Source organism: Myotis yumanensis, unplaced genomic scaffold (genome assembly GCF_028538775.1).
Source record: "Myotis yumanensis isolate MYYU_CA2020_CCGP unplaced genomic scaffold, mMyoYum1.0.hap1 SCAF_22, whole genome shotgun sequence".
NCBI classification, from domain to species: domain Eukaryota; kingdom Metazoa; phylum Chordata; class Mammalia; order Chiroptera; family Vespertilionidae; genus Myotis; species Myotis yumanensis.
Genome location: NW_027223773.1, coordinates 15,081,240 through 15,108,876, shown reverse-complemented (window position 1 = coordinate 15,108,876; position 27,637 = coordinate 15,081,240). Strand labels below are relative to the sequence as shown.

General features: G+C 56.6%; 1 protein-coding gene across 2 annotated transcripts in view; it reads right to left on the bottom strand.

Moving 5' to 3' along the window:
• Positions 1-27,348, bottom strand: part of ITPKB (inositol-trisphosphate 3-kinase B) — a 94,100-nt gene extending 66,752 nt beyond the window's left edge. The window contains exons 1-3 of one of the 2 annotated variants that reach the window (XM_070401043.1): positions 27,089-27,348; positions 23,792-25,878; positions 16,807-17,312 (exon numbers count right to left, since the gene is read on the bottom strand). In XM_070401043.1, the coding sequence (XP_070257144.1) occupies positions 17,295-17,312; positions 23,792-25,672 (1,899 nt within the window). In that variant the 5' untranslated portion in view covers positions 25,673-25,878; positions 27,089-27,348 and the 3' untranslated portion in view covers positions 16,807-17,294. Of the gene's footprint in view, positions 1-16,806; positions 17,313-23,791; positions 25,879-27,088 lie in introns of those variants that run through there. The other variant, XM_070401042.1, reaches the window with a different exon arrangement.
• Between the last annotated feature and the right edge of the window lie 289 nt (positions 27,349-27,637).

The window sequence follows — 27,637 nt, the reverse complement described above, 5'->3', positions numbered from 1 at the left end:
TAAACAATAAGGAATTTTTAAAAAATGCATGCAAAACACAGAACAATGCCTGGTCCATGATAAGTACCTGATAAAAATTAGGTGCTATTACTACTATACATTCACTCACAATGACAAGCGGATGGCCTATGTCAATGCACGAAAATGGGTGAGATGACATGGAAATGACCAAATCAAAAGAGAAAATTAGCCTCGTCGCATCACAAACGTGGAAAACAACGTGAGGCAGCTTCTCACAGACTGAGGTACTCCAGGAGAAAGTGCTTCTCACAGACGGAGGTACTCCAGGAGAAAGTGCTTCTCACAGACGGAGGTACTCCAGGAGAAAGTGCTTCTCACAGACGGAGGTACTCCAGGAGAAAGTGCTTCTCACAGACGGAGGTACTCCAGGAGAAAGTGCTTCTCACAGACTGAGGTACTCCAGGAGAAAAGTGCTCCTCACAGACTGAGGTACTCCAGGAGAAAGTGCTTCTCACAGACGGAGGTACTCCAGGAGAAAGTGCTTCTCACAGACGGAGGTACTCCAGGAGGGAGTGCTTCTCACAGACGGAGGTACTCCAGGAGAAAGTGCTTCTCACAGGTGGAGGTACTCCAGGAGAAAGTGCTTATCACAGACTGAGGTACTCCAGGAGAAAGTGCTTATCACAGACAGAGGTACTCCAGGAGAAAGTGCTTCTCACAGGTGGAGGTACTCCAGGAGGGAGTCCTGGTCTCCTCAGGCTCCTTCTCTGTCGTGAAGGGCATGTTAAAAAGCCAGGAGAACAAATGAAAAATCAGCACCACCTCAACTCCCCGGTAGGACGAGGTCGGAACAGAGCGGGGGGCCTGTCTTTGTGGGGCGTCTACGTTGCCTCTGAAGGAACGCAGCAAAACGCGTGCCTCCTTAGGGCTGCTCCAGGAGAAAGTGCTAACTGTTTATCACTCTCCCGCCAGAGGCTGACCCAGGCACCAGCATGTGGCACAGTCTAATCAATGAGACGGGTTTCTGCTGGGTGTCTTCAGAGAAAGACCTTTGCCTTAGACACAAGAAGACCTGTCCCTCCTTTTATTTTTTTTTTTTTTAAGAAAGGGGCCTGGCAGTCCCATCTCCATGTACAAAAGAGCCCTCCCAGCCTAAGGACAACTCAGGCACAGCAGGCAGGTGACAGCACGGGCAGCAGAGGCAGGCGCCTGGCCCCCCCAGAGGCCTCCATTTCTGGGCGCACACCAGCTGCAAAGCTGTGGCAGAGCCGCCCTCTGGAGCAGGGGCTGCTGGGAAGAGTGCGGACACCCAGTCGAGCTTGAATTCCAGATGAACAGCAAGCACTTTTCAGTGTAAGGGCGTCCCCTGCGTGAGGCTCCGAGCCCTCGCGCCAGCGTCTCCCCTCTCTGCCAGGCACCAGACCACACAGGCCTCCCTGCAGCCACGCTGGGAACGGAGGTGGCCTCCCTGCCCCTCCTGTGTCGGCTAGGCTACTGGGGTGTGTTTGGCCCTGAGTAGGAGGGTGGCCAGTGTCTCCGATGAGTCTGGGAAGGTCTGATGTGTATTTTATAGTAACAGACGAGAGGTGGCGGGCACTTACAGTGCGCGGGCGGGGCGGGCGTGCCTGCGGCCCTGCGAGGCTGGAAACTATGCGCAGACTGTGGGAGGAGCTGGGGGGCGGGGGGGTGCGGGGAGCACTGCCAGTCCCCCCACAAGGACTTCTCAGCTGAGGCAGAAGAGATGGCCTACCTCGTTTCAATGTGGCTTTCACGACTTTGTCCACCAGCGCGGAGTGGCAGCAGGCAGGCCCTGGCCTGTCCACTGCCTGTGGGCGCCCTGTCTGTGGTCACCGTGGCTGACGGCCTCTCTCCAGCCGGCCATGTCCTCCAGTCCCCGGGCCCTGGACAGGTGTGGGACTCGCTCTGTGTGGCGCTGCCGACCAGCTCACGCACAACAACCCCTTAGTGACAACGGCCGCTGGGCGCGGGGCCTCATTTCCTGGAACCTCGCTGGCCAGATCCTGCCTGAGCCCCTGGGTCCTGCCAGGACGGGCACAGAGCAGGTGCCTGTGGGGAAAAAGCTCCCTGACTAAGGAGGATGCAGCCCCGAGTGGCCAAAAACTGCAGTCAGCGCCCAGCGACTGACAGGCCTCCCGGTGCCCCGGTGCCCTGGTGCTGTCCCAGCGGTCGGCCTGGCGGCAGGCTCAGGCTGGACGGGAAAGACATGGGGAGGAGCGGCTGGTGGCCGTGGCTTTCAGAGGGGAGAAGACACAGGGACCTTCTAACTTGACAGTCATTCCTCAGAATTAGTTGTCTTTCTGGAAACGATAAGGAAGCCCTGGGAACTGCAGGTAAGAACGGGGTGAGCAGGGCCCGGTGCGAAGCGAAGACGCAGCACCTCTGTTCAAACAGCAGGAAAAGGGCTGTGAAAGGTGTGAAGAGGCAGCGCGTCCTTCGCTTGCAGCGTCTCGGGCCGGTGTAGATCTCGGGCCGGTGTAACGTGGCTTCTTTGCTATTTAACGCCCGTGGCTCTGGCCACGCGAGGGGGCCGTGTGTTCCCTCCGGCCAGCCGCCCAGTCAAGGGCAGGGAGGTCTTCTCTGGCCGCTGGCCCGCCCGAGGATGGGGGCACGCAGAGGGACGGCCACCTCCGCATGGATGTGTGGATCTAGGGACATGGTACCCGGATCAAGAGTGGCCCTAAGGCTCACTCCCACCGAGTGGCCCCTGTGGCCCTGTCACCTGCGGTGGGGATGGCACTGGGCCCTGCCTTGTGACACTGGGGCATGGACACTGGCCCTCCCCGATGGGCCCGAGATGCAGAACGACCTGCTGGGCCAGACCCCTGCCCATGGACACCTGCCCATCCGGCTGCCGCTCATTTGTCATGGAGGCAACAACTGCCAACAAAAGCCCTCAGGAGTGTTACTGCCCATCGCTTCTTTAAAAATATACATAGATGCCGAAACCGGTTTGGCTCAGTGGACAGAGCGTCGGCCTGCGGACTGAAAGGTCCCAGGTTCGATTCCGGTCAAGGGCATGTACCTGGGTTGCGGGCACATCCCCAGTAGGAGATGTGCAGGAGGCAGCTGATCGATGTTTCTCTCTCGTCGATGTTTCTAACTCTCTATCTCTCTCCTTTCCTCTCTGTAAAAAATCAATTAAAAAGTATATATATAGATAGATAGATAGATTTTTATTGATTCCAGAGAGGAAGGGAGAGGGTGAGAGATAGAAACAATGATGAGAGAGAATCATGGATAGGCTGCCTCCTGCACGCCCCACACCGGGATCAAGCCCGCAACCCAGGCATATGCCCTGACCGGGAATCGAACCCTGACCTCCTGGTTCTTAGGTCAACGCTCAACCACTGAGCCACGCCGGCTGGGCTGCCCACTGTCTCTTTGAGGTTGGAGCTGAACCTGCTAGGGGGGCTGTCACTGCCTGGCATCGCTCCCAGCACCTGGCCCCTGGGTCTGGAGAAGGGCTTCGGGAAACCGGCACCCTTGGTGGGGGACAGTGAGCCACGGGTGGAAACTTAGCAAGAGTGAGATAATGGTCTCGGTTATATATAGCACCTGTGTCTTCCGGAGACCTCACCGCACGGGGAGGAGCGGGTCCAACCTCCTTCCTCCCCGAGGGGCGGGCCGGCCCACTGGGAAGGGGCCCTTCTCCAGCCCTGCCCCCTCCCTGCCTGTCCCCAGTGGACGGGAGCCTCCTGCTGGGGACTGGGGCCCCTGTGAGGTCCACGCAGTCTGGTGCCCTGCCCTCCTGGGCACTGTGGGCACGATCCCAATCCTAGGGGAGGAGAGGGAGGCAGGCGACCACAGCCTCTCCTCACGACGTGCGTGACCGAGACAGGAGGCGATGGACAGGCCTCCGTTTCCTCCCAGCGCGGGTGCCGCTGCAGACACTTCCTGCTCAGCTGAGCACATGCCCATGTCCCAGCTGTGAAAACACAGGTGTGGAAGGAGCAGGGAGGGGCCTTGGTGGAGGGAGTACCCGACTGGGAGGAAGGGGAGCTGGCCTTGCCCTGGCCCTGCACTCAGCAGCCTGGAACCGTCAGCTCACCGACCAGGTCTGTCCATGCAGGCCCATGAGCTCTGAGGCTTACTCCATTCTGACATTATCTCAGTGGTTCTCAACCTTCTGGCCCTTTAAACACAGTTCCTCATGTTGTGACCCAACCATACAATGATTTTCGTTGCTACTTCATCACTGTAATGTTGCTACTGTTATGAATCGTCATGTAAATCTCTGATATGCAGGATGGTCTTAGGCGACCCCTGTGAAAGGGTCGTTCGACCGCCAAAGGGGTCGCGACCCACAGGTTGAGAACAGCTGCATTATCTGGTTCTGCACGGCCTGCTGAAGCTTCCAGAAGGGCTCCGTCGGCCTTGCTGCCCTCAGGAAAGAAGAGTACAGGCTGGAGGGGGAGCACCATGGAGCGTCCTGGAGCACCGGGCAGAGGCGGAAACACAGCCCAGTCCAGGCAGCGATCAGCAAGCCCCAGGATGGTCAGTACAGCCCGCCCATCTGCACCGCCTTCCACGGAAGCCTGCTTCGGGGGCACAGGCATGCACACGTACCCCTACACCGACACGCACGCACACACGTGTACACGTGTGGGAGGCCACACATACGTGCTTGTGCACACGCGTGCCAGCAAGACCCTGGAGGCGAGGTGTGGAGCTGGCAGCGGCTGCAGGTTCTGCTCATCGGGTCCTGCCCAGACTTACTAATTCTGTCTCCCTCTGAGTCGATGCCTGTGCCCTCCCAACCCCCCGTTTCTGTCCATCTCACTTGCCCTGGCTCCCTCCACATCGTGGAGAGAAACGGTCAGAAATACAGTGGAAACCAGATCTGGAAAGAGCCCTTCGTTGGGGAGGGAAGTGGCCAATGACTGCTATTTTTATTTCTATTTTCCTAAGACCTCGGTGTCCCCTCTGTCGAGGGGTGACAAGGCCTGCATCCTCCCCACAGGTTTCCGGTTTTATCCCATTTTAGACCCACGGCAGCCAGGCTCCGTCTCTATCTCCTCGCCGCAGGGCCTGGGACGGGGCTGCGGTCGGAACCTGTGTATAAGGAATTTGTTTAGACTTTCTAAAACCACCTCGGATGATCTGGGGGCTTCTGCTCGCATCTCGCCCTTTCTTCTGCCTCAGGACGGCCCCAGACATGCACAGCTCACAGAGGCACCGTCTCCTACCGGACACCGGGCTCCGGCCTGCAAGCTGGGCTGTGCACTGCGGACCCGTCAGGGAAAGCACCCGTGTTCAGAGAACGGCCCTGTCCGGACAGCTACCCTCACCGATGAAACCACGCGGCCTGGCGTAATCGGTGTCTCCCACGCCCTCTCTCGCGTCCTAACTCTGCAAATGGGGGCCTGTGGCCTGGTCCTCACAGATAAGGGCCTCTAGGACTTACTCAGAGGATTCGAAAATTCAAAAACGTCGACCATCGAAGTTTTCTCTTTTTGCAAAAGTTCTCGCTGAATTTGGCAGAAGGCCATTCTTTAAGGCCAACCTAGGAGGCCCTCAAAGAGATGGCAAGTGCCCGTGCGTGCACGTCCCAGCGTGGGCCTGTGAGTCTGTGGGAGACCTTAGTGCCGTTCCCCCAAACCTGTGGTCGGCAAACTGCGGCTCTCGAGCCACATGTGGCTCTTTGGCCCCTTGAGTGTGGCTCTTCCTAAGCCTTAGGAGTACCCTAGTTAAGTTCATAACAATGTACCTACCTATATAGTTTAAGTTTAAAAAATTTGGCTCTCAAAAGAAATTTCAGTCGTCGTACTGTTGATATTTGGCTCTGTTGACTAATGAGTTCGCCGACCACTGCCCCAAACAGTTCCAGTTCCTGCCACCCTAACACACAGGCCTGTGCTGCAGCACTGCCTACCTGGGAGGCCGGGGCGCAGAAGCAGTGGTTTTCAACCAGGGCGACTTGCCCTCCGGGGACGACATTTGGCCACGTCTTTGACATTGTTGGTTGTCATTTGGTGGTTACAACCACGGGGCGGGGCTATGGTCAAGGACGCTGCTGATTATAGTGTACGGCCAGCCACCCCGCCCCCCAACAAAACAAATTAGTCCAAAGTGCCAACAGTGCCCAAACTCAGAAACGCTCGCTGTTCTAGAATAAGAATGCCTAGATTTGCCCTGGCCGGTGGCTCAGTGGCTAGAGCGTTGGCCTGCGAACCACAGGGTCTTGGGTTCAATTCTTGGGGTCTTGGGGTCAAGGGCACGTCCCTGGGTTGCAGGCTCCCCGCCCTGGCAAGGGCAGCCAATGGATATGGCTCTCTCACAGCGATGTTTTCCTCCTTCTCTCCCCTGCCCCCCGCTCCCCCCCGCCCACCCCCCTCACCCCCAACCCCCTACAGTCTTCAAAAAGTACCCTCCAGTGAGGATGAACCACAAGAATGCCCGAGTTCACATCCCGGGTCTGCTATTGCTGGTATTCCAGGCATGCCACCTAACCCCCCATTCCATGCCTGCCGCACAGTAAATGTGTACATTTCACTCCTCTATGGAGTGAAAATTCCTAGAAGGTGAGAACAAAGCTTTCCTTATATGCAGATCCTACCTCCCAGCCTAACGTCGATGCCCCCGCACACGGCGACAGCTCGTGAACAGCAGGAGAAAGACGCTCACTGGCTACTGACAAACAGTAGGTAAGACCCTCCTGGTCCCCGAAAGACAAAGGCTGTGCATTTAGCAAAACCTCTGCTCGTTTTAGTGTGACGTGTTGCTTCTGAATCATCGCAAACACAAGTGCAGCAACTCTCAGTCAGCCAGAACATTTAAGAAGAACACACAGCCCCCTGGGAGAATGCAAGTTCCTGGGAAATACACTTCACAACAGCGATGCCACCTGGGGAAGTCACTTGGATCAAAACGCACTGCTCACCAACAGCCCTAATACGTTTTATTTTATATATATATGTTTTATTGATTTTTTACAGAGAGGAAGGGAGAGGGATAGAGAGTTAGAAACATCGATGAGAGAGAAACATCTATCAGCTGCCTCCTGCACGCCCCCCAGTAGGAATGTGCCCGCAACCCAGGTACATGCCCTTGACTGGAATCGAACCTGGGACCCTTCAGTCCGCAGGCCGACGCTTATCCACTGAGCCAAACCGGTTTCGGGCCCTAATACATTTTATTTATTCAACCTTGGACCAAGCACAAATATCACATTTTAACTGGAACCGGGAATGTAACAAGAAGTGCTATTTTTTCTTTCTTTCTTTTAACTCTACTGAACAAGTTCAAACCAGAACCAAACCTAGGTTTTCAAAAAGTTACCAAAGCAGGAAACTTCGGAACCAACCCAGCATGTGATTCAGCTACATCTTCGGTCTGGGGCCCAACCACAGGACCGTTAAATGTTCTGGAATATTCTAGCAGCCCCCGGGGGCTGTGTGGAAGGCCTGTGACCATCCAGCTCCACTACCCAGGCTCAGGGACACGTGTCAACTCCTCTGCCCATTTCCCCAAAACCCTCCCAGCCCACACAGAAAACAATCCTCCTTTGTGTAGACTGTCCGTACAAATGCACCAAAGGAGATTTCGCAAATATTACACTTCATTATGCCGGGGAAGAAACACCAAGCCTTGTCATTTCTGATGACTCACTGAACTGAAGACCAAGGATGCTGCTTCACACACTGTGAAGTCCCACGCACGTGACCAGGCAGAAAAACAGAAATGCAGGGTCCACTCTCACGCAGACGACCCCGCTTCCCAGCGGACCCCCAACCTCCAGAGGCCCTGACACTGGAGCGATCCCAGCAGGCAAGAGGCAAAAATTAAAAATCAGCCGCACTGCCACGCAGCCTAGGGTGGAAGGGTGCGATTCAGGTTTAAAGAGAAAAATGACTTCAGTCAACACTGCTCGTAACAGTTTTAAATTATATACATACATTTCCTTTATTTTTACTGTTAAGGTAAGAAGAGATGTGTTTCCGGGACCTTCAAGTGAGTCCATGTTGCAAAACTAAAGCCGATGCACAGGCCCAGCTAGAGACACGAGGGGGGGGGGGGGGGGCCCCACACAGAGGGGAGGGGGCTAATCCTGGCCACAGCCCCTGAGGGAAGCCCAGAGGGAGACAGAAGGGAGACACTCTGCATTTGTTCCTTTGTTTTTCTGTTCATGTCCAGGCCCCACAATCCATAGACAACTTTCCTTAAGTAGAGCCCCTGTGAGTCAGCTCTGGTGGGATCCTGTGGAGACAGAGCTGGGGGTGGGGGGTTATGTGTGGGGGGGGAGCCCAGCCTGGGGCAGGGGGCGCTGCTCTGGGTCACGACTATTTATTTAGGAGTCAGAGGGGTTGGGGCAGGAAGGGACCTGGAGATGACGAAGCGCCCTCACCTGAAGCCTTGAGAGGTGGGGGGGGGGGGGGCGGGGGGGTGGCGCGGGGGGCACGCCCAAGGATTTGTTGCCTCTGTGTTCCCGCAGTCCTGTTCCCACAGCACCTCCGTGGAACTGTTCTTTAAGCCAGATCACTTCACTGAGGTGGACATACAGATGGCGAATCAGCACATAACGAGGTGTCCAACACCATTGGGAAGACACACTGCAACCACAATGGGACGGCCCTGTTACACTCAGCGTGGCTGGAGCAAGCAGTAACGCCGCCCTGTGGGCGGGCGCAGAGAGGCCATCGCCCGGGCACTGCCCGGGGTGCACACGGACAGCACCCTGGACCCGGCTTCTTAATAAAACACAGAAACACGCCCCGGCCACGGGACCCAGCAATGCACTCCTGGCCTCTCAGCTCCGAGAAGTGAAAGCTGGACCTGCATGCTCAGCACCAGCCGAGCACTGCAAACAGCACAGACACCCCTCCTACGAGCGACAGCGTAACCAGAACCTCAGATGGCAAGGCCAAGGCTGAGGAACCCAACTTCAAGGCAAGGCACCCGAGCGTGCGGCGGACGGACCCCGCCTGCGACCAACCTGGCCCTGAGACGGGCCGCTCGCCGTCCCCTGTGCCTCTCCATGGTCCTCACGGGAGGCCCGCCCGGTGGTGGGGACCTGCTGTGCCCCCCGCAAGGAGGCACCAGCGCATTCCCAGGGTCACCCCCTCCAGGCTCAGCTCTGCCCAGCGAAGCTCGGAGAGAGTCTGATCTTGCAGGGGAAGAACCCGGAGACAAGCATCTACTGGAAGGCGGGCCTCCTGTCCGCCTGCCCCTCGGAGTAACCGGGCTCCCTCTGCTCGTTCAGCGCCTCCTGCTAACTGAGGTCTGGAGGCCGGGGCAGGCCACACCAGTGCTCTCCGCCTGCTGAGACCCGGCCCGCAGGCAGCTCTGAGCACTCCTCCCGCCCTGCAGGCAGAGTTCCCAGGGCCCTGGCCTGCGGACCCATGGCTGGGTCCCTCCTCTCCACGGTCAGGGAGCCGGAGGCGCTTTAACAGTCACTGCCTCTCGGTTAGGACCTGGCTTTCCTCTCCAGCAGCCCCAGGGGCTCACTTGCCGGGTTCGGTCTCCGGTCTCCCGAGTCTGTTTCTGTACAAAGGCCCATTCATCCAGGAGGCCAAGAATCCTCTCTTAGTTCTGCAAGTAGAAAACTGATCTTGACCAAAACGCCACTTACTCCAGGGCAACCATGGAAAGACGATTCCCTTTACTCTATGTCCGAGGCAACAAGCCACCTAACCCCTCAACCATCCCAGGGTCATGGGTCTCCCCCATCCTCCTCCAACAGGAGCCCAGAGCTCGCCTCAGCCCCGCCCCCTCTGCCCGGAGCTCCGCCCCCTGCCTCGGCTCCCCAGGTGACAGGTGATGGGTGGCAGAGAGGAAGGGGCAGGAGTCCAGCCTGGCCACCGAGCCGCTGTGCCCTGGGACTGGCATCCTCATCTGCTCGGTGTAAAAGGAGGAACGTAAGATACACCTTGCAGACACGAAACCCAGTCATTTATGGCACATGCCTGGCACATACCAGACACTTCAGAAAACACACCGCCATTGTGTTATAACTCTTGTGCAGCCGAAGACGCCGGGCCTTGGTAACAGCTGCACCGCCGCTGTGCACGCTGAATTTCTGGTGACGTCGCAACTCCCCGGAGCGTCCTACGAAAGGCGGACGAGCCAGGCCCCTCCACCCCATCCTGTGTGCAACGGAACTTTTAAAACCTCCATTCAGGACTCCCTTCTCTTCTACGAAGCCTGATCCCGAGGTCACACTGAACTATTTCCTGAAGTTCCTGAAACCTTCTCTCCACAGTCAGTTCACATGTCCGCAAACCCGTCAGAGGCAGGCAATGATCCCGCCGCGGGCCACCTGGGACTTTCCGGGCCTTCCTCCCGGCTGGCCCACATCCCCCAGGGCCCGCCGCTCCCGGGGAGCCTGCCAGCCTTCCCCTGGGGATGTGGCATTTGAGGCCAACGGGGACAGGCAGGAAATCTAGGCCAGTCCGAACGCCAAGGACAGGATGCGGGAAGAACCGCTGGGCCTGCAGGACTCTCAGCTTCTCCGGCCTGCAGCAGGCGGGCAGGGCGAGCTGATTTAAGGACAGTGTGACACCATGAGGTAAACGGCGTCCAGGCGCAGCTCCCACGGCTTTAGCCGATCGCAGCTCGTTAGGTCTGTGTGTATCTCCGGGCTGGGCCATAGGGGGTTATTGTCCTGAGAACTCCCCGTTCAGCCGCCTAGAGGTCAAGGCTGCCACATGCTAGCAAGTTCTTTTGGTGGTTTCCTTCCTACCAGAGGCCAGTCCCCGCATCCTCGCAAAGGCCCGGGGGAGGCTGAAGCCAGGGGAGACATCAGCGCAGGCCAGGCCTGAGACCCCGCGCTCCAGAAGGCCACCGGGCCCCAAACCGCCCCTCGAAGGAGCCCTTTGCTCAGTGCCTGGACATCTGACGGCCACCGCAGGGCACTGGAGGGCGAGTCCGGCAGGAAAGATGCGAACCCCCAGGGTTAACACTGCAGCCTGCTCGCCCGTGTTACAGCCAAAGAGGATTTACACGTCACATGTCAAATGCCTAGCAAAGCCCGTGTTGGCAGGCGGGTGCCAAGGCTGGGGGATGTCTGGCCGAGGAACAGCCTAGCTGCTCTAGGGACCTGTCACCACCCAGCCCCGCCTCCTGTCAAACTCAGGGTCCCCCAGGCCTTCCTGGAATCCAAAGGGAGCTGCTGTGTTTGGGGTCCATCCAGCTGGGCCCAGCCACCTGGCCGGCTTTTCCCTCCACCCCACCACCCACCCCCGCCCTGAGGAACAGTCCAGAAGGCCAAGTCCGCTGGGCTCCCTGCACCTCACCAGGACGATGGCAGAGAGCGGCCTTGTGACGCAGGACGTGCAGGGCGGGAGAGAGGAGGTGGGGTGGGCAACGTGGGCCCAGAGACCCCGCCCAGCCTGGCCCTCAAGGCCGCAGGGAAGGGAAGCCTCGCTTTCGCCTGAGAAAGATCCTGTTCTAATCAACACGTGCCCGCTGGCACCCGGCACAGCACGGAAGCGACACAGGCCGTTCGGCCACACGTGTTCCAAGTCCCGCCGGCAGAGCCGCGGCTGTGCCAAGCAGTGGGGGTCCATGTGCATCTCGTTCTTGCCCTTGTGAGCCACGGAGCTCTGAGAGGGGCACCAAGAACGCAGGGAGCCCTCGCCAGTGTGGCTCAGTGGATAGAGCACCTGCCCACGGACTGAACAGGCCCCGGGTTCGATTCTGCTCAAGGGCACGTACCTCAGTTGCAAGCTCGATCCCCGACCCTGGTCAGGGCGCATGCAGGAGGCAACTAATCAATGTGTCTCTCTCACATCGATGTTTCTCTCTGTCTGTCTCTCCCCCTCCCTTCCATTCTCTCCAAAAATCAGTTGACAAATATCCTGGGGTGAGGATTAACCAAAAAGAAAGAAAGAAAGGGGAGAAATCAGGAGAGGGAGAGGAGGGGAGGAGCCTTCCATGGCCCCCAAAGCTGGGACTCCTGTGCCTGGATGACCTCAGCCAGTTTCTACCTCCAAAAGGTACCGAGAGGCTGGGGGGGGGGGGGGGGGGGGGGAGGGGCGGCGGGGAGGTAACCTGACCCCCTCCCGCAGCTGAATGCAGCCCATTGTTTTTAACCTCAGGTTCTGAGCCCTGGGAACAGTGAGGCCTCTCCTGCCTGAGAGCCTCCCTGGAAAGTAAACCCGCTGCTGTCATCACCCACCGGGAGGGACAGGGGAGGAGCCACCTGGGCGAGGACTCGAAGGCCAGTTCCCGCATCAGCCGGAGGCGGGAGGACCGGACAGGGCTCCCTCCTGCCCGCGTCCTGTGCCAGGTCCTTGTGCTGCCTGATCTCACTTCATGTTCACAACAGCCCATGAGACAGGTTCATTATCTTCACGTTAGAGCAGCGGTTCTCAACCTTTGGGTCGAGACCCCTTTGGGGGTCGAATGACCCTTTCACAGGGGTCGCCTAAGACCATAGGAAAACACATACATAATTACATATTGTTTTTGTGATTAATCACTATGCTTTCATTATGTTCAATTTGTAACAATGAAAATACATCCTGCATATCAGATATTTACATGACGATTCATAACAGTAGCAACATTACAGTTATGAAGTAGCAACAAAAATAATTTTATGGTTGGGGGTCCCCACAACATGAGGAACTGTATTAAAGGGCCGCGGCCTTAGGAAGGTTGAGAACCACTGCGTTAGAGCCAAGGAAACAGCTCAGAGAGGTGAATCCCCGCCGAGGCCTGGGACCCAGGGAGGGTGCGGATTCAGGTCTGGCCGCCCCGCCCGGCTCTCCCGCGGACAGACGGTCTCACTTTGCGCATCAGAACAATCCTGCTCCTGCACAAACCTCCTCCGAAGAGTCCCTAGAGCAGTGATGGCGAACCTTTGGAGCTCGGCGTGTCAGCATTTTGAAAAACCCTAACCTAACTCTGGTGCCGTGTCACATATAAGAATTTTTTTATATTTGCAACCATAGTAAAACAAACTTATATTTTTGATATCTATCTTATATATTTAAATGCCATTTAACAAAGAAAAATCAACCAAAAAAATGAGTTCGCGTGTCACCTCTGACACGCGTGTCATAGGTTCGCCATCACTGCCCTGGAGCCTGCCTGTTCCCGGTTGGGAAGCAGCGACATGCCATTCCTCAGCGATCACCCTCACTACCACCTACACAGGGAGGAAGGGGGAACTGGGGCTCAGCCAACCTGCTGATAGCATGGCTGCCTCTAACGTCCATGCAGTTTATTTGCTGTTCACTGAGCATTTAGGACCCACAGACACCGTGCGGGCGCCTCACACATTACCTCACTGAAGGCTCACAGCCTTCAGACGGGCACCATCGGTCCCATTTTATAGATGTTGAGACTGAGGGGCAGGAAGGTAAGACATTTCTCTCGGGTCACGCAGTCAGGAAGGGGTGGAGTTTGGACTCAAACCCAGGACTGTCCTGACTCCACACCAGGGCTCTCTACCCCCTGACCTCCCTCCCACGGTTCACGCTCAGTGAGCACGCACTGGGCATTAGTTCCTCTCCTGTCGTCCTGACCGCCTCGCTCTGGTCAGTCGGGGTGGGGGTGGCGGGTCTCCATGTGACAGTGCAGCTGCCCACGCCCTGAACCTTTTGTCAGCCGAGCGTCCATCTGTGTGGAGTCTTTGGATCCAGAACAATCCCTTTGCTTGACCACTTCTAACAGACAGCAAACCCCCCAGACTCCTTCCCCAATGGCTGTTGCCCAAACTTCATTCCTCTTCCCTGTCCCAGGACATGACTGCAGCTCCCGCGGTCAGGGGCCTGCACAGCCCGTGGTTTATAACTCGCAGTGAACGAATGGGCAGCAGCCCACTGGGGAAGGAGTCTGGGTTCCGTGGCTCTCCACTTTGTTCTGAGTGGTGCACATCTCAAAGACGTCTGTGGGCATCAGCTCTGCTTGGAGGGCAGACCCCAAGGCCAGGAACAGCACCGATGAGGCCTTCTCTCCGGCACCGGTACGTGCAGACGGAGGTGCGGGCAGAGGCCTGCTGTCTGGGCGGCCACCGGGTGCAGGTCCACGCGGCCACTCGGGCGGCCACCGGGTGCAGGTCCACGCGGCCACTCGGGCAGCCACCAGAACGGAGGCCCAGCTCTGCTCAGAGGTTTCCGGATCTAGCCCGGCGCCCGTCATGCTTAGAAGGTGCCCCGTATGAATCTGCTGAATGTCTTGTCTGCTTTGTTTATTTGTTTGTTTGTTTTGTTATATTTTTTCCGTTGATTTTTAGAGAGAGTGGAAAGGAGGGGGACAGACATAGAGAGAAACATCTATGTGAGAGAGACACATTGGTTGCCTCCCACATATGCCCCCGAGGTACATGCCTTTGACCAGAATCAAACCCGAGACCCTTCAGTCCATGGGCCGATGCTCTATCCACTGACCCAAACCGGCCAGGGCTCACGTTTGCTTTGAAAGCTCAAGACTTTGCTGAATTCCATCCTTTCACTTCCCAGGACACAGGGAGAAGAACAGCACATGGTCCTGGAAAACTCCAGGCCCCGTCAGGTGTCCTCGAGCTCAGGGGGGGTGCAGAGTCCTCTCAATCACTCAGGAGCTGAGAGCCCTGTTCCAGAAACATCCGACTCCTGCTGGCGACGCCCTCCTGGCTCGCTCCACTCTTCCCTCCTGTCAGTCATTTGCATTCTCACCTGCAGGTCGGCAAACCACAGGGGCAGGAAGCTTCGGCCACAGTCCACACCGGTCAAGGTGGCCACTCAGGCAGGAGGAGGCGGGACCGAGCAGCGGAAGTGGAACCAGGAGGGGACCCAGAATGCCTGTCCGCTCACCCCTGCTTCCCACCCACACTGCAGCGTCCGGCAGGGCACGCCCTGCCATGCCCGTAAAGATGGTTCTTACCAAGGTCTCTTTCCACAACGCGGAGGGGGGCCCACCCTGCTGGAGGGCGGAGCTGGTCCTTGTCCGTCTCTTTTAAAACTACTTTGGGCAGGAAAGAGCACACACTCTCAACGTGACTCTACAAGGATTTACCTCACTTGAGACTCACAAAGACCCCATGAAGGAGCAGACCAGCAATACACCCATTTTACAGATGAAGCCAAAGCCCATGGAGGCCACACCTGAGAATCGCTGGTCTTCCCAGCTCACTGCACTCCTCGGGTACGCCCAGCAAAGCCCTGGGAGGAGGCCCCGCGTCTCCTAAACCACTTGGAATCACTCAAATGCTCACTACCATGGGGACCTACCACTGTCATGGCCGCAATGACGACGGCAAAGAGGAGGAAAAGCTGTCAGTGGTTTCCCAGAGACTAAACTATCCATGATAAACGCATTCAAAACGGCCCCCCCACCAGCCAATGTTGTTGGGGGGGGGGGGGGGGGAGGGTGGCGTCAGGGGTTTCTCAAACCTGAACACTGTCTTCCGAACCTCCCAGTTTCACACCCAGCAACCAACTTTCCTACCCTCGTCTCAGCAACCGGGGCCTCAGGATTTGCTGTCCCAACAAAGCCTCCGGGCCATTTATTTCTTAAGCTGTTGGCTGCGGTCGCATTTTCCACTTGACATTGTTTAAGAGATTAAACTGTTTATCTCATTGTCATACACAGGCCCTCTCAGCTTCCTGCTAATAGATTCAGGTTAGATAAGGGTGACAGAGCGATACCCCGAGTTGCTCCCATGCCCCCAGCCCAGGGCCTGTCTGCACGGCTCTGAGGCACATGTTACTAAATCTACTCTTCAGAGGGCGCGCTGGCCAAGAGGACCCCGCGCACGGCCACGCAGAGCAGAGGGCTGGGCACACGCCAGCTCCCGGCCGCAGTGGAAACAGCACTTAACAGGAGATCCTGCGGAATTATCCTCTAGACCCAGCCATCAATTGCCATAGAGAAGGAAAAAACAAATTGAGCTGAGCCTGGAAAGAATGTCGGCGAAACTGGAAAAACACTTGCTGGGAACTGCCTGGGGGTACAGTGAGCTCTCCTGTCATCATCCAGGCCCACCAACCCCAGTGAACCCAGAGAGGCTGCAGATGGGGCTGGCGGATGGCCAGTCACCAGGGAACCCTCCGCCCTGCGGCAGGCTGAATACCCCCGGAGCATCTGAAAATATTAAGTGCCGGTAATATAAAATGCATTACAACTTCTTCTGGGGAAACAATACAATCAGTTTATTCACTGATTGAATGGATGGGAGCCGGGGTGCGGTGCAGAATTCAGAGAATCCCATAAGAAGGGCAAAGAAAAAAAACATTGCCAATGCCCCAAAGCCAAAGGCAGAAGTGCCTCGCTTGGGCCCTCTGATGCACGAAGACCAACTTTATGAAGGTGAGCAAAGGGCCTCCCTCTGGGAGAGTTCTCCTCGGCCGGGATGGGACCGTACCCTGCGTCGCTAATGCACAGTATCACTGCTGGGCCAGGCCGACCCGAATCCTACCCCCAGGCCAACGGAAATGACCTCAATGCCTTTGTCTGAGATGCTGCGACACTTGGTTTTCCCTTTCCACCCAGGATCTTACCACGAAGGTAAAACGCTAGACTAACAGGATAACAGCGAACTTCACTTTAGTCGAAAATTAACCATCACCATCCCTGGCTGAGAGCAACGTTCTTTTACATAATCTGAGACGGGAGATAAAACCATACCTCTCCCCACATTCACACTTACTATATAAATACAAATTACAGGGGTTCATTCTTTTGCTTACCGTCTTTTGGTTACTTGTGAAGATTATGAGCTGGTTGGGAGCAAAACAAAAGTAAAAATTCAGGAGATAAAAAAATGTAGTAAATATTGACTAGTAGCCTTCTGTTGAATGTATTTCCATTAAGTGATATCCAGTTAATAAAATACAGCTCAATAAGAGGAAAGATCAGGTTTTTTAATAATGACTTTTTAAAAAATATATATTTTTATTGATTTCAGAGAGAAAGGGGAAGGGAGAGATAGAAACATCAATGATGACAATCACTGATCGGCTGCCTCCTGCACACCCTCTATGGGGATTGAGCCCACAACCCAGGCATGTGACCTTGACCAGAATCAAACCCGGGACCCTTCAGTCCGCAGGCCGAAGCTCTATCCACTGAGCCGAACCGGCGAGGGCAATAGCGACTTCTTCATGAAATTGCTGAGCAACACGCCCGACAAGTTGGTCTACAGCCTGCGTGTTGCTTACCAGCAAAATGATGATGATGATGATGATGGTGGTGGTGATGATGATGATGGTGATTACAAGTCCTTTCTCATCAGAGAAAGCTGGGAAGGCCCTGCCTTCAAGTAGGAAAAACGTCAGAGGGGTCTTCCCTGTAAAGACTCGGCAGAAAGGTGTCATTGACCTCACTCCTCCAGGCCTGTGCAGCGTACGCTTCTGCTGCAAGCCCATGTGTCTCTTTCATTTCCAGCCTTAAAATAGTCCCCAGCCCTGCAAGTGAGCAAAAGGAAACCACACCAGGAAGCAGTCAAGACTTCCCGCAGGTAAGGCCAGCCTCACCCTCCACACGCCCTGAGAGGTACTTCCTCCATGGGACGGTGGCGGTGCCGCAGTAGCCTGCGTACCAGTCTTGGAGAAATTTAATTTCATTCCAGACATTCTGGCTGAGGCAGAATCACTTCCCAGGGTTGTACTGGGCGGAAAGCGGGGCCTAAACAAAGCCTGGAATATAGTTACAGGACCCACACTTTTTGGAGAATGCAGAGCGTCTCTTCCGAAGGACCCAATGGCTTCTCAAGACAGACACTGCCTCCCCAGCACCCAAGATGTCTCCCAACTCCACCTCGCCCAGCATCTCTGGAGCCTCTACTACGTGCCAGGTGCTTGCCAGGTACTTCTATACACACACTGCATCACTGACCTCTGACCCCATGAGGCCACGCCCACTCGCCCCATGTTTCAGAGGGCTTGCAGACAGAGGTTTCACCCCAGTTTCTTAAACCCCAGTCTGTCACCCTCACGCCTATGGGCTCAGGGCACAGGAATAAGCCATGAGCTTGCCTTACTTGTTCTTTCCCCCCTTTCTTTGTTCTTCATCTTCCAGATGGCTTAACATTTCTTTTGTGGACAGATAACGAGATATTGTCTCCCATCTACTGCTTCATTCATTCACCCCATTCCTGTAACAATGTTTTTTAAAAAAATGTACTACCTTTAAAGCCAAGGCAGATCTCCCAAGGTGAGTAAGGGGTTTACCCACTAGTGAAGTTTTGTTAGTGAAAACGGAGAATGCACATGTGGGTCCTGTAACTATATGGAATACTCGCTGGGCTTGCTTTCCTCGTCTGTAAGAAGTGGATACTGGAAGAAATGAGCTCTCAAGCCTTTCCCAACCCCAAATTCACATCATGTTAACTATATAGGAGATAGAAAAGTTTTTAATTTTTTTGATAGTAAAAAACAGAGGCCTCGCTGCCTCACAAAGTCATATACGTTTACGGTATCTTTCAGCCAAGGAGGCATGAGTTGTCTTTAAAGGAACAATCCGCCCCTGGAAAAATGAGCGACCAGGTGTCTGGAAGGACCACCGTGAGGTCAAGGTTGGCGGGAGAACTACAGCAAGGCCAGGGTGACTCCAGGATCGTGTGACGAGGTTGGTGGACCCTGCCAGACCTCAAGATCGGCCTCCTCACTCGGGTAGGCTGGACCCGCTGGGCAGCGCGAAAGCTGCATGCGGGGTGTTTCTGCTCCAGGATGTTGGGAACGCTTACACCACCGCCGTGCCCGGGGGAACTGGGCACACAAATCCCGAACATCCAGGTAATACACTGGTACTTGGCCAACTAAATAAAGGGCTTCCCATGTTTCTAACGAATTCACAGTTGGGCTTGGTGTGATTTCATCAACAATGCGCTCCCTGATTCGTGAAAATTACATCCGTGCCAGTTCTACCTCGTCAGGAAAACAATTGTTGCAAGGCATGCTGGTCACGGACTTCAGGGCACACCGTGCATTCCCTACATCGAGGTCTCCTCTCCTATCAAAACCCATAGAACCGTCCACATCGAATGCATAACCACAACTGGACCTAGAGGAGTTCCTGAATTCATTCAGGTTCCTGCCGATTACCTGAAGTCTCCAAAGTTTTCTCTATCAAGATATAAAATTCTCTCCATTAAATATTTAAAAACTCTACCTTTAGATAACAAAATCAAACCTGACAAAATAAAATAAGCCTAAGCAATGTTATCCATGCTCCTAGGAACATAAACAAACTAATCTAATCTGTAACTGCATGTAACAGGTGTGTGCCAACAAAATCACAAACGTGACTCCACAGCAATTCAGCACTTAAAAACAGAAGTGCTGGAAGCGATTTCTCTTACACCTGAAATACATTTTTCTCGAAGCAGCAACTGACGGGTTTAGTATGTTTTTCTTATAAAACCTGAAGGCTAGGTGAGTCCTGAGCTGTGTTCTTGCAATGCCTCCACATCAGTCTCTCCTTTTCTCTATGCCCTCCACCTTTACTTGAAAGAATTTTCAGCTGGCTGAGCTACTTCTATCTTTGTTAAAAAATGAAAGACTTTTGAAGCGATGTTTTGGCTCTATGCAGGCAAAGCCTCACTTTCCAAACAGAAATATCTGAGGAGGCCAAAGCCCTCGGATATCAGCATGTTTTACTTTTCAGTTCATGTCCTGGCAGCCTACCAGGACAGCTCCTAATATCAGTCTAGTTACTAATGAGAATCTTGGGATCCTACTGATGATTTATTGTGATGCCTTTTTCAACATGAAATTACAAAGAACCAGTCTTCCAGGGAAGAGAGAGATGACAGACACATAGACTGATGGGTTAAAAGCACAGAATTGAATGTGCCCAGTTTTGGCCTCTGGGCCCGAGGTCTACACCAAAGGAATCTTGCCACACTTCCAGACACCCCGAAATGTCACCTACACCGCGTTTTGGGTCAAATGTCTAGAATTACGTAGTCACAGACAGTTAGAACTAGACAAGCCCCCATGACGTCACCCTCACGCAAGAGACACATTTTAAAAGGAGGAAACTGAGCAGAGAGTGGAGCCACGCATGGGCCCCTTTGTCTCGCTGAGTCTGGGTTTCTTTGTCCCCAAACAGACTAGAGTCACACCCAGAACCTCACATAAATGACTCAGGGTCCTCCCAGACCTGAAAGGTGCGAGGCCTTGCCCGAAAGTTCTGATCCACGTACTGGACAAAGAAGGAGGAGGCCCCGGCTCAAGAAAACTGCATATTCCACCTGACTCAGATTTCCCCTCTCCCTCCCCGCCAGATCGGGGCCTTTAACACTCTCATCCAGAAAAGAATTTTCTACTTAAAAGTACTTACCACTACATTCTTTTTTTTTTTTAAGTAATCCTCTAAGGCCTTTAAATTTTAATTTGGTTTGCCCACAAATAAAAATTTTATACTTTTCAAAACCACATAGAACCCTTATAAACTGAATTTTTTAGTACATGTGTGAGTTAGTTTTTCACAAACAAGACAACAAAGATGGGCATTAGATTATTGGGGTGATCACTTGCTAAGTTATATGAATGTCTAATCGCCATGCTGCACCCCTAAAAATACTATAATACTGTATGTCAACTGTAGTTGGAAAAAACACACAAAACTAGTCAATACCAAAAAAAAGCAAAAGAAACAAAACTCTAATAGCCCTTAACAAGTAGTAAGCACAGGAAACCAAAAAATGTACTATCCTTCTTTATATATCCATCCGACCCCCACACCACAGAAAGCTAAGCCAACATTTGTGTGGGTTTTTTTGTACCCATAATTAATAGTACAATGTTGGAGCAAATCAATAAAATCTACTTTTTTAAAGTAATATGCACACATATTTTAATGTAGTACTTTAAGCCTGGTGTTTCAATGGCTCAGATACTAGTGAATGGAATAACAGAGGCAAATAAAGAACTGCTGATTAATTTTGAGTTATTTTAAAGAATAAAAGAGAAATTCGCTCGGAGAAACTCGCTTCTGTCCAGATCCCAGTGAAGAATAAATGCCCGAACTTAAGCCACTGAACACAAGGCACGTAATACCATTTCTGCCAAACAAATTTCAAGTCCCATCGTTTATAAACAGACATCAGGTGCAAAAACTCGGAACGTTCTACTTCAGGGACAGATGCATCTGTCAGGCTCATCAGGAGACACGGGAAAGGCCTCAAGCTGTGCACGTTCCCTGGGGCTCTCTCTGGCTCCTTCCCATGGGGGCAAATGAGGAGAGTGGCCTTCTCACCGCATTCCCTGCCAGTAAAAAGGCCTTGGCTAATTTGCATAATCTAAATGGAGAAGTAATTGTCAGAGTGCATGTCCAAAGGGCTTGCTTTTCCCCGTGTTGTTAACTATAGGGAGGTTCTCTGAATTCCCCGGCTCACCGGGCTCTGAGATCCCAGCAGTGGTGAGCGGCCGGGAGGCCAGGCGGCAGGGAGCCCACAGAGCAGCCAGCTTCAGGCTCCTCTGGGTGGCCCCTCCGCCTGCACAGCCTCAGTCACTCCCTCGGCCTGTTTCTCAGAGGAGAGGCAGAGCAGCTCAAACCCCAGGGCCGGGGCGGGAGGGCTGAACACGCAGTTCCAAACCTGTGTGTGTGTGTGCACGCGCGCACATGTGCAAGGGTGTGTGTGGGAGTGAGGGTGTGACAGTGTGCAAGTGTGTGTGAGCAGAGGTGAGGGTGTGTGTGAATCTGTATGAGTGAATGTATGTGTATGTGTGAGGATGAATGGTGAGTGTGACGGTGAGTGAATGTGAACATGTGTGAGCGTGGACATGTGTGAGCGTGGACATGTGTGAGATGTGTGAGTGAATGTGAGCACGTGTGAGGGTGTGAGCACCTGGGTGCAGGATAAAAACAAGCAGCAAAGCCAGAGGAGAGAAAGGGGTGTTGGTACCGCAGCGCCTCAGACAGAGCTGGCTCAGGGTTTATCTATGAAACACTGAGGAGCCCAGCCAATCAAGATGTCTGGCCGTCTGTAGACAAAACAGCAATACCTGGTAAGCAAGGGATTTCTGAGCCAATGAGCAGATGTTGTGGTGTCCCAAGTACGGCTCCACCATAACAATCTGTACAAGAAATAGAAAACTTAGCCTATCATGCCAGCACTCAACCAGAAGCTCAAATGTCCCTGGGACCCCGTAATTCCCAGTTGGTTACCCCCTCACCCCCAACACACATTCTCCATCAGCCTCGTGTGAGTCAGAGAGCAGGGCGGGCAGGGACTCCTCCTGGCCCTGCTCTGGGGGAGTCTGGGAACCTGTGTAAAGGCAGGAAGGCGGCGGACAGAGGCAGGCCGAAAACACCGCCCCACCCTCCAGTTTCTCAGCCAGCTCCCCTCGGGCACCTGACACAGACACACACAAACCCGAGGGTCACCTGTCGTTATTTCTCGCCCCTCCACTCTCTTCCAGGCGAGAGCCCTTTTCACACCCGAGACGCACTAACTGTTTTGAGAACCGGCCCATAGGAGCTGCGGATCCGCCGCTAGAATGGGCGAACGGAAAGCGGGAGAGCAAGGTAAAGCACCTGGGCTGTGCCAGCGCTGCTTCGGGGTTTAAAACGCAAACGGAGGCGTGAACAGAGGGCCATGTCCTCCTCGCCTGTAACTGTGGGCAAGAAGGCAGAGAACGCAGGCCCGTCTCCCGGGAGCAGCGCTTCCCACCGTCCTGTACCGCCACCCTCCCGGTGGGCCAGCCCTCCGCTAGGTGGGCCAGGCCTGACACCCCGTCCCGGCCACCGAATGCCAGGCTGACCTGGGCCATGTTTTGCCTCCCGACCACCAACAGAAAGCGGAGCTTCATGAAAAGAAATGCCCTGGTTTCCCAAAGGCAGACTGCGATTTCTGCAGTGGGAACGAGGGACAAACATGCTTTGAGGCCCAAGACACCTTAGACACGGATGTAGAGTAGAAATACAAAGTTCTCGGTGCCGTGGGTTAAGTCACAGAGGCACAACCAACAGTGCTGGATATTCAAGATGCAATCGGAAGGCTGCCTACGACACGAACACGCAGACTTTCCCCAGGAGCACAAGAAGCCCTCGCTGGCTGAGCGAGGAATTTCCCCAGACGCTGGAAAAGCTGAGAGAAAGTCCAGGCCCTTTCAGAAGCGCTACCTTCAACGCGTGTCTTCCGCAAGACACTCTGATCATCCTCAGAGCGAGAACAGCCGAGGACTGAGATTAACCACAGCAGAAATAAACAAGATGTCAGCACGATGGACCAGGGCGGATGCACTTGAACATGTACCCGTACCAGTCAGCACGCATGTCCATGGGGTGGTGTCCACCCTGGAGACATCACCCAGGTCCCTAGCCCGGCAATCTGACCTAACGCAACATTCTGCGGTTAAAGAAACGCAAAGCCTGGTTTTTATTTTCATTGACACATCAAAACTGCATCTTAGTTACACCGGCCCCATGAATATTGATTGCAATGTCCTGACTTAACTTACTGAGGCCCAGTGGCTCTGCACCCGGTAGACCCGCCACAACCACATGTCCACGTCTCAGGCCCTGTCACAGAATCGCATCACCCGTTTTCCTGGCCTCTTACCATAGAGGCCGAGCCAATTCAATGCCGCCCTGTCATGTGTCCTCTGCCTAAAAGAATCGCAGCATTAAGTGGTTCACCTGGTCAGACAGCAGCTCCCCTTAGCAGCTCTGCTCACTCCCGCTGGGGATTAATCGGGAAGATTTTGGTAACATTCGAGAACACCATCTTCCTCAGAAGTGCCTGGCGACCTACATACAAACTGGTTTGTTTTTTTTTAAAGATGTTCATGGAAATAGCTACAAACACCCAGAGAGAATAGTAAGTTGTGACTGACCCAGGGCCCGGGCCAGTCTCCGCGACTCAGTAGAAAGTCGGAAAATGCAGGAGGGCATGAAAGCAACTCAAGTTCTAGAAAAATCTCAGGGCAAGACTTACCACTCTGGGCTTCTGCTGGTCCAGGGTGTGCAGGAAGGCGGCGCTGGGGTCCAGGCAGCGCTCGGGGTCGCTGGAGATGTCCTCCTCCGAGTCCTCGTAGGAGGAGGAGAAGCCGGCGGAGGAGGCCGAGGAAGAGGACAGCTTCCTCAGGGGCAGGATGCCCAGCGGGCTGCCCTGAGCTTCCTCCAACACCCCGTCCTCCTGGGCCCCCATGTCTGTAATGATGACGGCAGGGATATTGCCGGGGCTGCGGGCTTCCCGCAGCAAAGGCTTGTCCTCCTGCTCCGGGGAGAGCAGCTCTGGGCCTGAGTGGGTGGCTCTGTCTTTCGGGGGGCTTCCCCAAGTCCCCTGGGCTGGTACCCCCAGGCTGCACGTCCAGGCCAGGCAGGCTTCCTCCATGGGGCTCAGCCAAGCCCTGGAGCTCCCGGGCTGCACGCCCACCCGGTCCGCAGGGAGGCGCTGAGGGTCTTTCACATCTTCTGCTGCTTCCCAACAGGGCAAAGGTTCCAGCATTCCGCCAGCGGGAATTCCCGCCTCCGCCTCCTCCGCACCTGGCTGTGCCGAGCGGCTGCCCCCACTCAAGCCCAGCGGCGGAGACCCTTCATCCACTCGGCTGGAGCATTGCGGAGGCTCCCGGGCCGCTGGGGTCCCACCCTGGGTCACCCCGGGCTCTACCAAGCCCACGTCCCCTGCGCTTTGCGCGTCCACAGTCCTCTCCTCCGGCCTGGCGCCCGCTTCGGGATGCCCGGAGCCCGGCTGGCCACAGGGCGGACGGCCTTTCCCTGCTGTCGTCCCAGGGGGCTCTCCACCGCTGGGCCCCACGCTCTCTGGGGCTGGACTCGTCTCACGGCCCAGCGCCAGCCCCTTGCCCTCCACCAGGGCGGCGGGGGGTGACGAGGGATGCGCACCCCGGGGCTTCTCCGGCAGCTCCGAGAGGGCAGGGTCCTGCGGATGGTGCGGCCCAGGGGACGTGGCTCTCGCTGCCACTTCTGCAGCCACCACGGAGTTCGCTCCGACCTGGCCCAACGAGGGCGCCTGGCAGCTCGGAGTTTCCAGAGCGGAGACCATCTTGTCAATCTCCATCGCGGCCGGTGAGCCACAGGTGGGGCGGGCAGGGACCCCCTCCTCCATTCTCACCGAAGGGGCTTCGCCCTGAGCCCCGGAGCCCGACGGGGAGGCCGGGCAGGGCAGAGGTGCCACTCCCTCCTGGTCCTTGGAGAGGCTTGGGCTGGGCGCCCCGGCGCTCCTCGCGGGGTCGGCCTCCGAGGTCTCTGGGCACCGCTCCCCCCAGGACTTGGTCCTCCGTCCCACGCTCTGAGCCAGGGCCCTGCCCGGGGGCTGGCTGCTGCTGCGGAAGGGGCTCGGGGAGGGCGAACGCGCCCGGCCCAGGCGCGGGCTGCGGGGCGCGGGCATGGCGGAGCCCTGCGCCTGGATGTGCGCCTCGAACAGGTCCACCTTCTGGTTCACCTGCACGTTCTGCAACTCGCGCTGCAGGACGCGCAGCTTCCTCTGGGCCTCCTCCGGCCCCGGGGCGCTGAGGGCGCCGGCGGCCGCGCCCTGCTGCCCGTCCCCTCGCGGGCGACCCGCCCAACTCGGGCTGCTCACGCCGCTGCTGCCGCTGCCGCCGCTGCTGCTGTTCAGCCGGCGCCGGCCGCTCCGCCAGCCCCGGGGGCTCCCCGGCTCCTCGGGCGACGACGACTCGGTCGGGGGGAAGAGGAAAGAGGCGTCCCTCCCGGGGCTGAACACGCTGCCGGGGCTCAAGGTGGCGCTCCCCGGCGGCGGGGGCGTCTCGCTGCTGCCGGGCCGGGGGGCGCCGCTCCTCACCTGGTTGGCGCTATTCATGATCACCAGGCTGTTGAGCGCATAGCAGTACACAGCCATAGTACTGGGTCCCGCGCCCGCGCCGCCGCCGCGGCCCCCGCTCCGGCCCCGCCGCCCGCGCCGCCGCCTCCCGCGGCTCCCGGCTCAGCCCCGGAGGCCCGGCGGCCGCGGCTCGGCGCGCAGAGGCAGTGGCATGGCCTGGGCGGCGCGCGAGGGGCAAGTCCACGGGCTCAGCCCCCGCCCCGAGCTCCATACACCGCAGCGCCCTGTGGAGACACAAGGAGAAAAAGTCAGGACCCCATGGGGAGGGTGTGGGCACGGGGAGGGGGCGCCTCGAACCGCGGAACCCCCACCTGTCGGGGATCGGGTGCCCCTGGCCCTCTCTGGTTCTGCGCGAGGACACGGCCCAGGGGGTGTCGGTGGCCAGCACGGTGGGGGGGGGGGGGTGCCTTTCCTGATCGCGGTCCCACCCTCCCCCTGGTTTGTTATTGCTCAGGAGGCGTCTTCCCAAACTCCAAGGCTCGTCCCCGGCGCCACGCGGGTGGGCAGGGGGCGGTGTGCCACTACTCGGTCCAAGCGCGCTAGGGGCCTCTGAGCGAGGGCACCCTGCACCCTCTCCGGGCTTCCGCCTGGGCGAACCCAGGTTGCATCGGGCAAAACGGGGCCTCCCCGCCCCACCCTCCCTGGCCACCCGGGACCGACCCGGAGCGACCCGGAGCCGGTCGGACCTGCCGCCCCACGCCGCCGTCTGCGCTCCGGTCCCGTGCCGGCCGCTAACCTCCCTGACCTGGCCGGGGGGCTGCGTCCCGCGGCCCACGAAGGTCTGGGCGCGCGGCTGGGCCGCAGCCGAGGTGTTTTTCGCACCCGCTTTGTCCCCCGAACAAGTGAGTTTTGTGGGTGTGGGCGCGCCTGCGCGCGTCCGGGAGCGAAGAGCCGCTCGGCCCGGTCCCGGAACCAATGCTTGCCGCCCACCACGGAGGGGCCGCTGTGCCCGCGCGCCCCGTGGGGGAGGACGCGGCTCTCGGCGGCTCTGGGACCCGCGCTCACCCGGAGGGACCCAGGGCGTGCCTGGCCGCAGCCGCCGGGAACCCCCGGCTCTGCAAACCTCCCGGGGCCCGAGGTCGAAACCCCCGGGCAGCGCGGCCAAGTGCAGGGCTTCTCCGCATCCCAGGCCGCCTCGCCGTCGCCCGCGGAGCCGCCGGCCGCCCGAGCGGGGGGCGCCTGGCGCGCCGGGAGGGGCGCGGAGCCCGCGGCCTGGGAGGCGAGCAGGGAAACGCCGACAGCTCCCTCCCGGCTCTCCCCGCTCTCCCCGCACCCAGACTCCGCGCCAGCCTGCAGGATCCACCCCCTTTCCGGCCTCCCCAGCCCCTCTCGCTGCGCTTTTCCAGAACCCGGGCCGCTCGTGTTCGCCCCGGAGCCGGGAGGGAGGGGAAAGGAGTCCCGGAGCCGGAGCGATGAAAAAGCCGCCAAACTTACCTACGGTGTCTCCGATCCCCGGGTCCTGTGCAGACGACACGGCCCAGGCACAAGATGGCCTGAAAAGTGGAAAAGCTCAGACGTGACCGCCTCCCCGAGCGGCGCAGACAAAAGCGGACCGAGCGGCGGAGAAACGCTGCTGGCCGGGGGCCGGCGATCCCGCGGCGGCGACGCGGCCGGCCCTGCGCGCCCTTCCAGGCGCAGGAGAGAGTGCCCGTCTGCGTCTGCTCCCGGCGACTTCAGTGTTTGTTCAATGTGAGATTAAAAAAAAAAAAAAAAACTTGGGCGGGGGGTGCGGTGAGGAGGGAGGAGGGTGAAAGGCGGGGGTTGGGGGAGGAAAGCAGGAAGGAAGTTGTGAGCCTGTCTGGGGTTGAACTCAGCGGAACAAGTTTTTCTTTTTTTTTTTTCTATTGCTTGGCAAGACCGAGGGAGGGAAACACTTTTTTAAAAAAAAGTTTCCATTGTTAGCTAACAAAAAAAAAAAAAAAAAAGCCTTTTAACTTCTGCGGGTTAAAGATATACGATCCATTTTCCACCCCTCGGTAAAGC